The 16,388-nt window shown below is 52.0% G+C and overlaps 2 protein-coding genes across 2 annotated transcripts in view; one reads left to right on the forward strand and one right to left on the reverse strand.

Annotated features, from left to right (window-relative positions):
* The window catches only part of rps23 (ribosomal protein S23), a 223,989-nt gene that overhangs the window by 87,003 nt on the left and 120,598 nt on the right, over positions 1 to 16,388 (reverse strand). The gene's annotated exons all lie outside the window — the stretch shown is intronic.
* Positions 1 to 16,388, forward strand: part of slmapa (sarcolemma associated protein a) — a 69,759-nt gene that overhangs the window by 19,324 nt on the left and 34,047 nt on the right. The window contains exons 2-4 of the mRNA XM_064305858.1: positions 4,492 to 4,639; positions 6,614 to 6,686; positions 14,332 to 14,368. Of these exons, the coding sequence (XP_064161928.1) occupies positions 4,492 to 4,639; positions 6,614 to 6,686; positions 14,332 to 14,368 (258 nt within the window). The remainder of the gene's footprint in view (positions 1 to 4,491; positions 4,640 to 6,613; positions 6,687 to 14,331; positions 14,369 to 16,388) is intronic.

Genomic DNA, 16,388 nt, shown 5'->3' on the forward strand with positions numbered 1-16,388 from the left:
AGGCAGACCTAAATCACTCAGATTTACTGCTGTGGGTCCGGCAGGAACACTAGCATTTCCCATGCAGAGGAGGCCGAGGCAGGCCTGCTCTCCCCTGCGGCTGGAGGGGGCAGGCAGGCAGGCAGGGCGGGGACGCGGGGCCTCACACTGGAGCACACGGCCTCCGCACTGCTCCCTTTATTTCCCTCTGCAGAAGGGAGAGGGGGAGAGGAGAACATGCATTCCACCACGTGTCTTTCTTTAATTATCACTCTGTGAGGTGTTAGCTGGAGTGTTTTCCCCTCGCGTTAACGGCTGACGTTGTGGGTGTTTTGCACGCTGTAAGTATCTGTTTTAGTGAGCCCTGTATGAAAGCCCCTTTCTCTGAGCCTGTGTACCATAAACCACCCTGTTATGGCCCGAGGCCAGGGCGATGGCACGATGTAATCAGACAGTCGATAGCAGGTGTTCGTCGCCACTTTGATTCTCCCCTAGAATGTGAGGGAAATGAATGATGCAAAGCCAGTTCATCTTTTACATCCTGAACATCCTAGCTGTCAAAAGCAGCACTTGGGTCTTATTGGGGAAGCTTTTAAAAAATGAATCGCCTTTTGCGTTGTTTTCACTTACTGATGGTGTGATATCATTTTTAGAGCCCTGCGTGGCACAACTCATTTGTACCATGCACTGCTGCATTGCCGTGTCGTATGTACCATGTACTGCTGCATTGCCGTGTCGTATGTACCATGCACTGCTGCATTGCCGTGTCGTATGTACCATGTACTGCTGCATTGCCATGTCGTATGTACCATGTACTGCTGCATTGCCATGTCGTATGTACCATGTACTGCTGCATTGCCATGTCGTATGTACCATGTACTGCTGCATTGCCATGTCGTATGTACCATGCAGCACTGCATCAGGACGGTTTATTCGTTTCATTTACCTTCGTGGTGTCATAGCTGATTTGCACCATCAGCAAACCGCACTGCCACAGATCATATTGGTATCGGCCTGTGCGCATCCATTCGTCCTGTAGGCTCTGTCTCCTGGTGTCTGTGTGTCCTGTAGGCTCTGTCTCCTGGTGTCTGTGTGTCCTGTAGGCTCTGTCTCCTGGTGTCTGTGTGTCCTGTAGGCTCTGTCTCCTGGTGTCTGTGTGTCCTGTAGGCTCTGTCTCCTGGTGTCTGTGTGTCCTGTAGGCTCTGTCTCCTGGTGTCTGTGTGTCCTGTAGGCTCTGTCTCCTGGTGTCTGTGTGTCCTGTAGGCTCTGTCTCCTGGTGTCTGTGTGTCCTGTAGGCTCTGTCTCCTGGTGTCTGTGTGTCCTGTAGGCTCTGTCTCCTGGTGTCTGTGTGTCCTGTAGGCTCTGTCTCCTGGTGTCTGTGTGTCCTGTAGGCTCTGTCTCCTGGTGTCTGTGTGTCCTGTAGGCTCTGTCTCCTGGTGTCTGTGTGTCCTGTAGGCTCTGTCTCCTGGTGTCTGTGTGTCCTGTAGGCTCTGTCTCCTGGTGTCTGTGTGTCCTGTAGGCTCTGTCTCCTGGTGTCTGTGTGTCCTGTAGGCTCTGTCTCCTGGTGTCTGTGTGTCCTGTAGGCTCTGTCTCCTGGTGTCTGTGTGTCCTGTAGGCTCTGTCTCCTGGTGTCTGTGTGTCCTGTAGGCTCTGTCTCCTGGTGTCTGTGTGTCCTGTAGGCTGTGTCTCCTGGTGTCTGTGTGTCCTGTAGGCTGTGTCTCCTGGTGTCTGTGTGTCCTGTAGGCTGTGTCTCCTGGTGTCTGTGTGTCCTGTAGGCTCTGTCTCCTGGTGTCTGTGTGTTAACAGCTCAGAGGCGTCTGTGCCTGCAGTGAAGGAGGGGGAAAGTGTTGGGAACAGATGAGTTTTCTCTCAGCGCACTGAAGTCACACCGTCGGAAACTGGGCTGAGACTGTAGCTGTGAAGAATGGGATTTAAAAAGATCAAAGGTGTGAGCGGTTAGCCTGTCAGGTAGCTGAGATTGGGGGTGGGGGGGTCTGGTAGGGAGGTATCGTCTGACTGTTGCTTTGGAACAGTGATGTGTTTTTCGGGCGGGGTTGCTGGGATGAAACGCGCTCACCTGACGCGCTCACCTGACGCTGACTCTGCCGCTGACTCTGCCGCGGGCCCCGCTGCGGGCTCCGGGCTCCGCGTCGTGCCCTTGCGCGGCTCCTGAAGGTGTTCGCCGCTGATAAAGGAGCTCGGAGGTGGTGACACGCCCAAGGCTTTGGCCCGCTGGCTCAAAGGCTCGTGGGAAGTCTGAGTCTCTGTAGTTCCTACATAAGCAGACTGGCAAAGGTGTCGTTCCATTTCTACAGAGGCTGAACGTCTGGATAAGACCCTGTTTGACTCCTGCTTCTGTTTGCCTGGCTACACACACGTGCTGCCAACGCAGCATAGTTGTTGATGTCTGGTTGTCCGTTTTGTAACTGCAATGGAGAGTTCTCACATTAATTTGAATATTTTTGCATGCATTGTGCCCAATAAAAGCTCATTTTCATCTCTAGACCCCAGGTGGATATACAGCAACACGCATCATGATGCTGTCACATTAAAGGACTGTTCTGAAAACTCACTGCAGAGACGCATGACCAAAACAGGAATGGAGGATGATTGGCGCATGATGTAGATGGTTGCATGTGCCTGTCTGTGTATTCTGTGTTCATACGGGCCAGCATGTGTAGGGATTTAAATTTTCCTTATCAATAAGCAAAGGTTTTAGACCTTGAATGAGGATGTGAGTATGTCATAAGCACACACACTTCAGCTTCACTCTTACAGGATCTGAAAGAAAAGTCTGACCCTGTATGTATGTGTTTGTGTTTTTGTGACTGTATGAATGTGTTTGTGTGTGTGTGTGAGAGAGACTGCATGTGTGTGTGTTTGTGTGTGTGTGGTTGCATGTGTGTCTGTGTGTGTGTGAGCCTGCGTGTGTGTGACTGCATGTGTGTATGTTTGCGTCTTTGTGTGTGTGATTGCATGTATGTGTTTGTGTGTATGTGCGTGTAATTTCATGTAACTGTGTGTGTGTGTGTGACTGTGTGTGTGTGTGCGTGCGTGTGCGTGTAATTTCATGTATCTGTGTGTGTGTGTGTGACTGTGCGTGTGCGTCTGCGTGTGTGTAATTTCATGTATCTGTGTGTGCATGTGTGTGTCATTTCATGTATCTGTCTGTGTGTGTGTGTGTGCGTTGGTTTGCTGTGCACATGCAGCTCAGCAGCTGCAGTTGGGTTATCAGCAGGCTGCTCTGTGCACTGCAGTGTCTGCAGGACAGGCGTGTCTGCACATTAGAGCAGTTTGCTCTGTTACCATGGGGACCGCAGAGACTGTGCAGAAGGAGGGGGAGTAGGGAGGTCAGCTCCTCCTCACTCGCTCCTCTCTGCTCCTCCAGCTATCTGCTTTAGTGAGCCCTGGCAGACGCCCAGCTCGATTGGGAGGGAGCAGCTTCGCTCTATCAGCACGTGGGCACACGAACGAAAGGCCGAAATGCGAATGTCGAATGGCACTTGACATGCTTGGGGGGCGGAGTCTGGAGGGCGGAGTCCTTTACGGTGACGCTGCAAAGCCAGGCTCCTGGAAACGAGACCCCTTCAGTCCTGCCTCCCCCTTTCCTGGGAATTGGGCGGGTCTGTTGGCGTTGGGCGTAGCCTTCCCGTAGGGAAAGAAGGGGGTCAAAGGTCAGCGTGTAATGATGCCTCGCAGGTCACCAGGGTTATCGGGAGGTCAGGACACGCCTTCCTCGCCTGTGGCTTCCTGGGCTGTCGGCTAACGGCGTGTTATTCTGGAAACTTTGAGCAGATTTAAAAGATGCTTCCTTCTGCACACGGGCATTTTTTAGGGGTCATTAAGACAGGGGCTTGTGTACAAAACATCAGTAATCTGAACTAATCTGTAACCAGATTGTGTTGTCTGTTCACAACAACTGGTTTTTCTTTTAAATGTCTGATCTGGAAGCCGTAGATAACAAATAGCCACGCCCCTTCTGCAGCCTCAAATCCCCTTCAGCTGATGTTGTGTAAATTAAATGCATTTTGGATCAGTGACGGCATGAATATTTAATCAAGAAGTTGTGTACACCTCTGACAAGTGCCCTAGGGCTAAGAGCACATTGTGAAATTTGTGGAAATCCTTGAGTTTGTTTTTGTAGTGCAAGGCTGCCAGGTCAGGTCGCTGCTGTAGGTGTTGTGGAAACAGTGAGAATGTTGAATTATAGTTAACATTTTCATTTCAGGCAGTTCAGAAAGTTAACTTGTTCATGATTTGAAAACGACCCAGGATGTTGTATTGGAATTTATAAGATTAATGAACTTAATTTCCGGTTTGCACAGATCACAGATGTACTTCGCTCCGCTGTGTGTGTGTGTGTATGGCTGAGCGCTGTATGTAGCTGAGCAGTTTGTGTGTGTGTAGTGCGTGCTGTTTGTAGGTGGACAGTTTGTGTGTGGTGTGTGCTCTATGTTGTCGTCCCTAGTCCTCTGGCTACAGTCTAACGCCGCCTCCTCCTCTGGTTTGCAGTTCTATCTCCAGGACACTAAAAGCAGCAATGGAACCTTCATCAACAGCCAGCGCCTGAGTCGGGGGTCTGAGGAGAGCCCCCCCTGCGAGGTCCTCTCCGGTGACATCATCCAGTTTGGCGTGGACGTGACCGAGAACACCCGCAAAGGTACAACTTCCGTACACCCGTGCTCACCTATGAGCAGAGCGCAGGCTAACTGCTATTCACCATCCTCACCTATCAGCAGAGAGCGCAGGCTAACTGCTATTCACCATCCTCACCTGTGAGCAGAGAGCTCAGGCTAACTGCTATTTACCATCCTCACCTTTGAGCAGAGCACAAGCTAACTACTATTCACCATCCTCACCTATCAGCAGAGAGGTCAGGCTAACTGCTATTTACCATCCTCACCTATCAGCAGAGAGCACAAGCTAACTGCTATTTACCACCCTCTCCTATGAGCAGAGCACAAGCTAACTGCTATTTACCATCCTCACCTATGAGCAGAGCACAAGCTAACTGCTATTCACCATCCTCACCTATCAGCAGAGAGCTCAGGCTAACTGCTATTTACCATCCTCACCTATCAGCAGAGAGCTCAGGCTAACTGCTATTTACCATCCTCACCTATCAGCAGAGAGCTCAGGCTAACTGCTATTTACCATCCTCACCTATCAGCAGAGAGCTCAGCCTAACTGCTATTTACCATCCTCACCTATCAGCAGAGAGCTCAGGCTAACTGCTATTTACCATCCTCACCTATGAGCAGAGCACAAGCTAACTGCTATTCACCATCCTCACCTATGAGCAGAGCGCAAGCTAACTGCTATTCACCATCCTCACCTATCAGCAGAGAGCTCAGGCTAACTGCTATTTACCATCCTCACCTATCAGCAGAGAGCTCAGGCTAATCCCATCCTCTGATTTCTGTGACAGAGCTTTTGGCTGCATGGAGAAAACCGTGTTTTAATAGGCGTTTAATTACAGTTTTTAGTGTCCTTAATCACGCCTCTGTGAATACTTCCTCCACACCAGTTTTGCAAACTGCCAGAATGAGCCCTTAAGAGGAGTGGAGGCTTGTAGTTGGTTATGAATGTGGGCAACGGTAATATGTGAGAAACTGGTCATGTGACAGTTTATGATGTAAGATTCCTTGCAGCAAGACTTTTGAAACAGGCCCCACAGTTCTGGTTGATTACAGCCCTGAAGGTGTTGTAATAAGCCAGGCCAAGTGGCTACTTTTACAGTGATGCGAGTGATCAGTATTATTTGAATCATTTATGTGTGACGTTTTTTTAAATTTATTCATTCATTTATTTCTTTATTTAGGTTGTAGAGGTGAACCTGGATACTCTGCTTGGGAAATGCACAAAAAATGTGCTGTGTCCGCATTTATATATAAGTGTTGTGTACACGCACGCACACACTCACACACACACATACGTATATGCATTGACGGATGCATTTATTAATGAACAGTACCAAAAATAGTTTTCATATTTCATCCTGTGTGTCCTAGTGTTTTATTAGGTTCATATATTTTTTGTTTCTCTCTCTCTACCTGCACAAGCGTAATTAATGGGAGGGAATATATTTGCGAGAGTAATAGTAGTAACTAGCTTGCTTGTATGCTTGCTATGATAAAATGTTGCTGTATATAATGGCTAATTTATTTAGGATATTTAAATTAGCGTTTGTAAAATGCAGCTTTAAAAAGAAACGGACTGGTATTATACTTTGTGTCAGTGTTAAATTGTGTGTTTTTGGTGCTCTGAATACTTTCAGTGCTAATGTACAGCAGGGTAGAACACTGGCATGTTGCTACTGCCGCTTACGCAACGTCCAGTGCGAACCACTCCCACTTCTGGTTTTCTGTCCCAGCACAGATCATTGTGTTGTTTGAACAGAAGCAGATAGTTTCTGTGTGCGGCTGTTAGGCAGAATGAAATGGTCGGGCGTAGGCAGCTCTGGTAAATGGCTCTCCTGCTCCTGCGTATTTTGAAGAAGCCAAAACACATTTTCCATTCTTCACACTCTTTTTGTAGTGTATTTTTTTGGGGGGAATCTTCCAGAAGTTGAGGAAGTTGCACCTGATGATTCTCATGCCAGTGATGTAAATGTTCTTGTTGTTGTTGTTTTCAGTCACCCATGGCTGCATAGTGTCTACAATCAAGCTGTTTCTCCCAGATGGCATGGAGGCTCGGAGGCGCTCAGAGTAAGTTCTCCTCCTCGAAAAGCCTTCTAGATGAGGACCGATTGCTTAAAGGGACTGGAGCCCGCTGGGGGGGGGGGGCAAATCCCCGCTGACGGGCCTTTTGCTGCCGCTCTCCTGACGGGCATGCGAGGAATGTAATAAAAACACCCTGACCGTGACCCGCCACCGGCTCTGTCTGAGGACCACCGCCGCTCTGGCCGTGTAGCGCTCTGGCCGTGTAGCACGGCTATGTAGCGCGGCGGCCGTGTAGCGCTCTGGCTATGTAGCGTGGCGGCTGTGTAGCGCTCTGGCTGGGTAGCGCTCTGGCTATGTAGCGTGGCGGCCGTGTAGCGCTCTGGCTGGGTAGCGCTCTGGCTATGTAGCGTGGCGGCCGTGTAGCGCTCTGGCTGGGTAGCGCTCTGGCTATGTAGCGTGGCGGCCGTGTAACGCTCTGGCCGTGTAGCGCTCTGGCTATGTAGCGAGGCGGCCGTGTAGCGCTCTGGCTATGTAGCGAGGTGGCCGTGTAGCGCTCTGGCTATGTAGCGCGGCGGCCGTGTAGCGCAGCGGTTAGAGGAGCCGGGCTCGTGACCCCGCCGCTGTGGGGCCCAGTCCCCGGACAGCGCTGCCGTCATGCCCACGAGAAAGGCTCTCACGCTGAGCCGCCTCAGTGACCAGCGCCTAAACGCACATTATGCCGGAGTTTGCTTGTGTGAGTTGTTCTGGATGAGAGGGGCTGGGAAAGGCTGGACGTAAGGTAATGTAGCGTTCCCTGCCGCGTAGCCTGGCTGCTGTTTGGGCTGTGGGGTCTGTGGGGTTCTTTCTCTCTGTTGCGTAGTCCTTGTTTATCTCGGTTTGAGTGACTCAGCGTTTTCGGTCATGTGCAAATGCAAGTGGCCGTGACTGCAGCCCTCTGAGTCCACCCTGGGGAGGGACAGGGTGGCCCAGTTAACTTGCGCGGTGGCGTTAAGCGCAGTGTGCTGTGTATTTTAGCCTACTGACTGGTCATATGCATGATGATGTTACACTGAGCTTGTGTTTTCCTGTTGCATGCTGTCGATAGCTTGTTATCTTATTTAGCCTCATTTGCCACGTTCAAAGGTCTACAGACGTCTCACATAAATAGGTTTGCTGTATAAGTTCAGTTTTATGCTGTAGTGATGCTCATGCCCACTGCTTCTGTGTGATTCCCATGTGTGGAAATAGCAGGACTGTACAGCAGACATGAGCTGCCCTACATGGCTCATGTTGTTGTGGCACAGCACTTGTGTGCCCATGTACTGTGAATCAGGGGAGGATTCGCATCGTTTGCACTTCCAGTTTCTCATGCAGCTCAGCTGGCTCCTGAATGCTTCACTCTGGCTCTTGCTCGAAAAGAAATGCTGCACCATTCCCCCAATTTCTCAGTCCCCCCCTGTGTCTCTCTGTCTCCATCTTACTTTCTGTTACTGTCTGTCTGTGTTTGGCAGGACACACTGCCTAGCATACATGTTGTTCATGTGTGAACTTTAATTGCAGGGCTGCCCAACCCTGTCCCTGGGGATCTGCCATCCTGTAGATTGTCATTTCAACCCTTATTTGGCACGCCGGATTCTCCTGATTGGCTGCTCAGCGAGATGTCTAGCTGTTGAGTGCGGTGTGCATTGTTAGGATTTGGAGAGAAAGAGGATGGTAAATCCTCAGAAGCAGGGTTTGGGCAGCCCTGGTTTATTGTGTTCACATGCGCGTGCTCTTGCTGATCAGCTGATGGCGGTATGTCTTCCTTAACCAGATGGCGTTCCCACTAGATGCTGCTCTTGGCCGCGAGCCTCACATAAAATATGCTAAACACAAGCGTGTGGAAACTAGGTGTGTTTCAGCGGCATCTGGCCTGCTCCAGAGCCAGCGTTCTTACGCTTCGCCTCCAGCACCGCAGCGCGATGAAGACGAGGCTCCTTCCTCCTCCCGGCTGCGCGGACGTGACGCGGACGGAGAGGGCGCTGTTTTAAAGCTCCGCTCTCCGTCCCTCTCCTGCGTAAATATCTCAGGGCGGGGTCATGAAAGGGCTCCTGCCGGCCGCGGCCCTAACCGCGGGGCCCCCGCCGCGCCGCTCTCCCTCCCCGGGGCCCCCTTCTCCTCGGCCCCCACTCGCTGAAGCTCGTTGGCGCACTTTACAGCCCCGTGGCGGGGTCGTGACACTCGAGGCTACAGCCCCGTTGCCTTGGCGATCAGGGCCTGAGCCGCAGGGGTGTTTCTGAATGCCGTTCGCCGCGTGCCGTTAAGCTCCGCCCTCCGGAATGCGGCCGGGAAAGCTTCGCCGGGGGACTCCGCGGTGCTGCTCGGCCGTGGGTTTCTCTAGTTTGCGAGGCGAGGCGGGGGGGCATGTCGGGTTATCCGTCGTGACTCTCAGGCTAGCCATGGGAGTCTTCCAGTGGGGGGAGAAATTGAGACATCTGTAAGGGAAATCCCTGCTCCCCCATATTAGGGTTACGTAAAGAATCTGGCCGGCGTGCTCTCAGTTTTTCAGATAGCGAGAGCAGGGCGAAAGAGCGATGGGCCCAGCTCGGGCCGGCCAGCCGGGGCTGATGGGAAGGTGGGGGTCTCTGCACAGAAGGCTGGGACAGCCTTGTTTTTCTTCTCGGCGGTGGAGGCTGAAGGACCTGAGGGGGAGAGCCGTTTCCTCTGGGCCCCTACGCTGGCCACCATCATCCATGGCCCCCGGGCCCCGGGCCTCGGCTCTGCTGTAAGGGGCCATGAGCCATGCAGTGTATACCCAGTTTAGCAGATAATATCAGGTGCCATGCTCCCATTACTATTAGTATCGTTTTATTCTTTTTAAAAAGAATTTTGCACAAGAGCACTGTGAAAATAACGCAGTAATAATTTGTCAGCTGTACATATGCAGGTGGTGCTCCAGTGAGGAAGTGAAGCGAAAGCGAACCGAGGAAGTGTTTGAGCACGAGCTAATTAGCGCCATTCGCACGGCGGATATTCACAATTCTGTGCAGCCTTTTAAACTGAGCTAGCGAAGATCGTTGACAGCGGGAAGCAGTTATTGGGGAAAAGATGTTTCGCGTGTTGTACTCTTTATTTTGAGATTTGGTCTCCCAGAGTTTTGGTTTCATTACGCTTGACGGTGGCAGAACGGCGGCAAGGTGTGAAGATTTCGGCGTTTTGGACGGCGCGGAGCGTCTGCTTTTGGAGAAGATGGCCTGAGCGGCGGTCTGATTGGCCGTGAGGACGGATGAGTCATCGCAGGGAGGCTTATGTAAAATGTTTTTGAGCTGCGCCCCCCGTCTGGGAACCTGCGAGTGCAGACGGGACTGAACGCTTTGGGAGGGGAGGGGGTGTGGGGGCTCGGGGACCCGCTGGAAAGGGGGTGCTTTTGAGTTCAGCTCCTTGGAAACGGCGAATCGGGTGGGGTTCGGTCTGAGCAGGGACTCGGCTGAGCCACGGTCACCTCAAGGCGGGCCTTCGTCACATGGCCCAACATCATCACTGCTGAAGGGGGGATGAAGTGAGCACCTGTGGAGCGTAGCAGCAGTGTGCTGGTATTCCTGTTTCTTTTGGGTTATTCATTGTTTCCCCCATGCCAAGCACCTGCACAGACGCATGAATGTGTACGGCTGTGGAACTAGACCCCAATCAGACCTACACCCTGCGCACCTGAATGTGTTCGGCTGTGTCAGGCCCCTGTCAGAGCTACACCCTGCTCACATGAATGTGTTCGGCTGTGTCAGGCCCCTGTCAGAGCTACACCCTGCTCACATGAATGTGTTCGGCTGTGTCAGGCCCCTGTCAGAGCTACACCCTGCTCACATGAATGTGTACGAGTGTGTCAGGCCCCTGTCAGAGCTACACCCTGCGCACATGAATGTGTTCGGCTGTGTCAGGCCCCTGTCAGCTACACCCTGCTCACATGAATGTGTTCGGCTGTGTCAGGCCCCTGTCAGAGCTACACCCTGCTCACATGAATGTGTTCGGCTGTGTCAGGCCCCTGTCAGAGCTACACCCTGCTCACATGAATGTGTTCGGCTGTGTCAGGCCCCTGTCAGAGCTGCACGTTCTTGTTTCTCCGCTTTCTGTTCCTGCGGCTCTGAGGAATGCCCTGGAACCGGTCTGCTGTGATTCCGGTTCGGAGGTGGACTCTCAGTGGTGGGGGAAATCCACAGTATTGTGTTCTTCTTTTTTTTTCTCGTGCTTTACTTTCACCTTGAAGAAAATGTTCTCCTTATCTCACATGGTCTGCATGGCCAGCCTTATCTACAGAATCTTGTGTGTGTGTGCGCTTGTGTGCGTGCTTGTGTCCGTGTGCGTGCATGCATGCTTGCGTGCTTGTGTTTGCCTGTGTGTGTGTTGTTGTTGGCGTGCTGGCTGTGCGAGCTCTGCGTGTGTGCGTGCGCGTGCGTGTGCGTGTGCGTATGCGTATGCGTGTGTGTGTGTGTGTGTGTGTGTGTGTGTGTGCGTGCATGTGTATGTGCGCGTGCGTTTGTGTGCGTGTGCGTGTGTGTGTGTGTGTGCGCGTGCATGTGCGCACGTGTGTGTGCGTGTGTGTGTGTGTGTGTGTGTGTGTGTGTGTGTGTGTGCGTGCGTGTGCATGAGTGCGTGCTTCTCTTCTAGCGGTCATTGTGATCTCAGCATTGGGCCGCTCTGCTCTCAGTGCTGTGCTGTAGTACATGTCTGTGCTCTATGGTGGTGAAACCACACCGTGCTTTCAGCGCCCCACTGAGCCTGAACTTCCTCAAACGCCACAAAGAAGCTTAAAGAGCCTGAAAGAGCCGCTGCCTGTTAGTGCTGGAGCCGGGTGCGGGCGACCCTGCGGGGCCTCTGAGGACAGGAGCCAACACTGAAACGGTCTGGGAACAGCGTTCGTCACCGCCCTCCCTGCCACCAGCGTTAGGATTGGTGCTGGTCACCAGCGGTGACTCTTGATTGGCAGTGGGTGTTGCCAGTGGGGGCGAGGGGGGCGGGGCCTCTGCTGTGGGAGAGTGGAAGTGCGAGTGGCTGTGGGCAGAGGCGTGCTGAGCGCAGTAATGAGCACAGGCTGCTCGCTGGGATCAGCCGCTGAGCCTCGACGGAGCGCAGGTAAGACAGGTGTGACCTGCCATGTGCAGAGGACGCCCACCCCGTCAGGCAGGGTGCAGTGTGGCAGGGCCCAGACGCACTAGGCTGGGCTCTGGAGTGCACTTCTGTCGCTGCGCACTGCTGGTTCTCATTCTCATTTACTGCTCTGAGGTTTGGAGATTGGAAAGTCTGTGGAGAGTTTTGCCTTCTGTGGTGCTTGCTGGGTAATTCTGTGTTTTCTAAATGGACATGATCTCAGTTTTCAGAAGCTGTACAAAAATGAGTTCACTGCAGCCTCAAATAATGTACCGGATCTAAGTTTAAAATGTTCAGATGTCCTGTGTTTAATTTCTTTTTTTAATAGAAATAACAAATGAAATCTAATAACTTGACCATGTGACTTGGGTTTTTATGGTTTTTTTAAAAACCTAATAGTAATGTTTGCTGCTGTACATGCAGGAAGGGAAGGCTTTGGTTATAATGTGTCTGCTGTGTGTTCTGTAATAGCTGGAGAAAGTGGCTGTGCTGGGCAGGTGTGTTTTACTGAATGACTGGACTGCAGAGCTACTTTAGCATAGCTCTGTGAGGAGCAGCTGAACTGAATGACTTGCCCGCAGGCCTAGTGTAGCGTAGCGCTATGAGTAGCGGTTTTGTACTGAATGGGCCCCTCTAGCGTAGCGCTGTGAGGATCAGGTGTTGTACTGAATGACTGGTGGCTGGCGGCGGTGAGCTCAAGACCACCTGCGGCTGGGCCAGCTGCCTTCCCCGTGTCACCTGGGTGAGGGGAGAGTGCGGGGGGAGATTAGTGTCAGTGTCACTTGCCATCAAATGCTGTTTGTTCTTCTGGAGCTTCTGCAGTGCATCACTGAGTCTCCTCAAACCGCAGTGCTGGGGGTTGCAGTGTGTGATGGAGTTCTGAGTGTTTCAGCGCCTTTAGAAAATACTTCACTGGCTAAGAATGCACAGGTTATTAATGTAATGTCACATTAATGTGCTATAATCACTGTGCGGTCCTATGTGCCCATGTTCTTGTACACTGCAGAGACTGTGTCAAATCTAGGAAATGCACTGGACTTTAAGAGGCTATATTCCGGCAAAGAGAACTCCCACGGTTATCTGATTGGTCTGATCACTGTCAGGAGCCAAGTGCGATTGGTCAGGAGGATGAGCCGGGCGCAGCCAGCTGGCCGTGAGATGTGGAGGCGTGCTTAAACCCCTCACCTGCAGGGCTGAAGGTCCAGGGCAGCGGCAGCGGCAGCGGCAGCAGCAGCGGCGCTGTAGAGATGAAGGGGCATTGTACTCTGGGCTCTCTGTGGACTGAAGCATCGATTCATCCATTCACTAGTGACTGCTGCGCACTACAGAAAGGCTCAATTAACAACTGCTCCAAGAGAGCGAGCCTCACTCACGTCCATCAAGACGAATGTGCCTTGTGCCAGGCATTTAAAAGTCCCCGTTTGACTGTTCATAGAAGCTTAGGACTGGCACACTGAAAGGACATGGACTTCATTCATTTGGATGGCAGGTATTTACCAACCTTTATGAGTACAGTCATTAAACATTAAACAGGGAGTAACTCCGGCATAACTTCATATCGCCCTTTATGCTGACACCGTTTTTGCTGACCTATTTGAAGTTGTTCCACTAGGGTGGTAATTTGCACTTCTGCCAGAGGTATGTGGGCTAATTCTTATTGCGCCGGCCGCAATGCGTTTGGCCGGTGTTCCTGTGCGGCTGATGAGAGTGAGGTAAATGATGTGTGTGTGACAGGTGAGGTTAAAGTACTTGGCGTTCGGGCAGGGCCGGAGGTTGAGGAATGTTGGCGGGTGACTGTTTGTGTCCGTGGTGCCAGCGCCTCGTCAGGGTGGGCGGCTCTGCCTCGTCAGGGCGGGCGGCTCTGCCTCGTCACGCTGTCCCGTTTCTCCCCGGCCGGCCCCTGAGAGCCGGAATGGCGCCGCCCGTCTGGCTTTGTTCTCTGGGCTGCGCTCAGCGTCTCATGTTCCTCTCAGCACGGCTGCGCTGCGCCTCAGAAGGGCAGCATGGGGCTTATGCATTGTGCTTCCTGGTGACCTGGATTGGACGGATCTCACAGGCAGTTCCTGGGCCCCGGCTCCTTTCTGGAGCCCGGATGTGCCTGTATGGGGGTGTGACTGTTGCTGTCCGGCGGCCTGTGTCCATGGCTGGAGGCAGCCGTGTGGTGATGTCGCTTAAATAAAGCGTAGCACGCAGACGGCCTAGCTGGTTTTGGGTACAGCTGGCGTCTCCAGTTTCCGTGTAGCGCATGAGTGAAAGGGAAAGTGTGGAGGCGCTTAGCAGCGGTGAGGAAGTGGCCCTGTGCGTAAATGAGGCGTTGAGTTCAGTTTTGGGAGATGGACTCCAGCGCGCGGGTCCTTCAGTTATTCGTCACCACTCCTACTCCGAGCAAACAGCCTCAAGTCCAGCCCTGTGAATGTTTAACCCCAGTGCCTTCACAGGGCAAAGTTGCACGCTGGAACTGGAGGAACTTCGGCAATGCGATGCTTCTCCTTTTAGACAATCGAGCTCTTCAGAACAGTTGAACAGTGTCTGTGGTCTTTGTTTTGGTTTCCTGATTATTGAGTGTCTTTATTGTTTTTTTATCCCGCAGTGTCATTCAAGCGCCGTTACCACTTCCTGTTGATAAGGTAAGCCTTCTGTTTGGTTTCCCACCGGTCAGAGTGTGTGTGTTTGGGGGCGGCGGAGGTTGTGCGTGTGTGTCTGTCTGTGCGTGTGCATGTCTGTGTGTGCGTCTGTGTGTGTGTGTGTGTGTCTGCGCGTGTGTATGTGTGTGTGTGTATGTGTATGCGTGTGAGCGTGTATGCGCGCGCGCGCGTGTGTGTGTATGCACGTGTGTGCGTGTTTGCAGACAGGGTGAAGGGCCGCTCCAGTGAGCTCACGTCTGAATGCTCTGGCTGACGGCTCGAGTTCAGCAGGAGTGAAAGCGAAGGCTTTTTCCATGTGCTACTTTCGACATCTGCGTTTCCTCAAAGAATGCTCCCCTCACGCAATGTGTGCTGGAGTTTTCTTCGCAAGTATGAGGTCACTTCAGCTTTCTCTTGGTTTTTGTCTGACAGCCGTTCCCCAGTATGTCCACAGGGACGCTGACCATTTCCCTTACGCGCTGCTGGGCTTCACATAGAGACGCCATGAACTTATTCAGGAACACTTTACTGGAACCCTTCGACATAAGGCTGACATAACTGTCATACACAAGACATAACTGCTGTCAAAAGGTGGCATAACTGATGATGTCAGTTTATGATGTTCGTAACATCTGTCATGACGTCATAATATCAGCTGTTATGACATCTTGCGACAGGTGTTTTGTCACGTGTATGACAGCATTATGTCAGCTATATGTCTAAGGGTTCAAGTGTTACCATGTATTCAAGCACATTATTAGCTTGTCTTTGGACTTATAAAATGTAATTTAAAAAAAATTAAGATGGTGAGAACATTATATATGATGACACCTTTCCATAGAGGCTCACAACCTGGAGAGGATCCAACACTGCACCAATCCTAGTGTTTTATTTATTTTTTTATTGGGGGGGTGTGGTCTCTCGGTGGATGGAGTAACCACAAGGAATGTTCCGGAAGGTTTGACGCCTCTTCCCAGGAGGCTTTGCTCCGAGGCTAACTGAAGTGTTGATCCCAGTGCGTCGCTGAGTAACATCAGTGGCCGAGTCGGGCTTTGATCACGCGGTGGAATGCGCTGAATGAGCGCTGCCCTGGTGAGGAGGAGGTGAGGGGGCGTTGGGTAACCCAGCTGTCTTTGGTGAGCCGTTCACTCTGTCCTGCGCTCCACCCCGACCCACCACAGCTCCGGGGCCCACCAGCCAGATGGCGCTTGTTTTTGGGAAAGGGCGCATCGAGGACTCGGGGCCCACGCCAGGCTGGCCGAGGCAGCGTGGCAGCCCAAGCGCCTCTCTGGAACAGCTGATCGCGTTAGAGAGCAAATCCAGTTACAGCTCCTCTCCCTCGCTGGAACCCGCGTTCCCCGCCAGCTCCTTTGGGCTTTTCTGTAGAACCAGACCTAAAGGCCCAGAGAAGCCCTCAGCCCTCTGCCCCCATCTGCAGCTCATCAGCCAGCTCTGTGTGAAACAAGCTCTTCTTTTGTCAGTAGCAGACGTCGTCAGTCATGAGACCCACTAGACCTGGGTCATGGATTTATTTTAATTGCTTTCACTTTTGAAATGCTGGTAAGATTTGGTCATGAAAACTGTTTTAAGTTCTGCTTAACGACTGTACCGGTGTCTGAAACGATAATTCACTTGTGAATGCTGGTCACCTTCGAAATATTTTATTTAGAATGGTCCGTAATCTTGGAGAATTTAACAACCTGGTGTCTAGGTTAAAAACTTTACAATGAAGTATGGTATTAGGACCAAGATCTTAATTAATCTATTACAGTGAATAACCTGCAGTGGTGTAGTGGTGAACTCCAGTATGCTGAAAACCACAGTGGAGTTTCCACTCAGCCCTGTGGAATCATGGGAGTTCCAGGTGTTTTCGTAATCATAGGAAGAGCAGCCAGGACCACAGAGCTGACTGACTGGGGGAGGCGAGGGCATGGCCAAACCCAAACCCCTTGTGGGATGTAGGGACCAGTGTTTTTGCAGTTTGGGGCCTTCAAAACATGGCGGCTTCCTGCAGACCCCACAA

The sequence above is a fragment of the Anguilla rostrata genome, chromosome 13, assembly GCF_018555375.3.
Source record: "Anguilla rostrata isolate EN2019 chromosome 13, ASM1855537v3, whole genome shotgun sequence".
Lineage (NCBI taxonomy): Eukaryota > Metazoa > Chordata > Actinopteri > Anguilliformes > Anguillidae > Anguilla > Anguilla rostrata.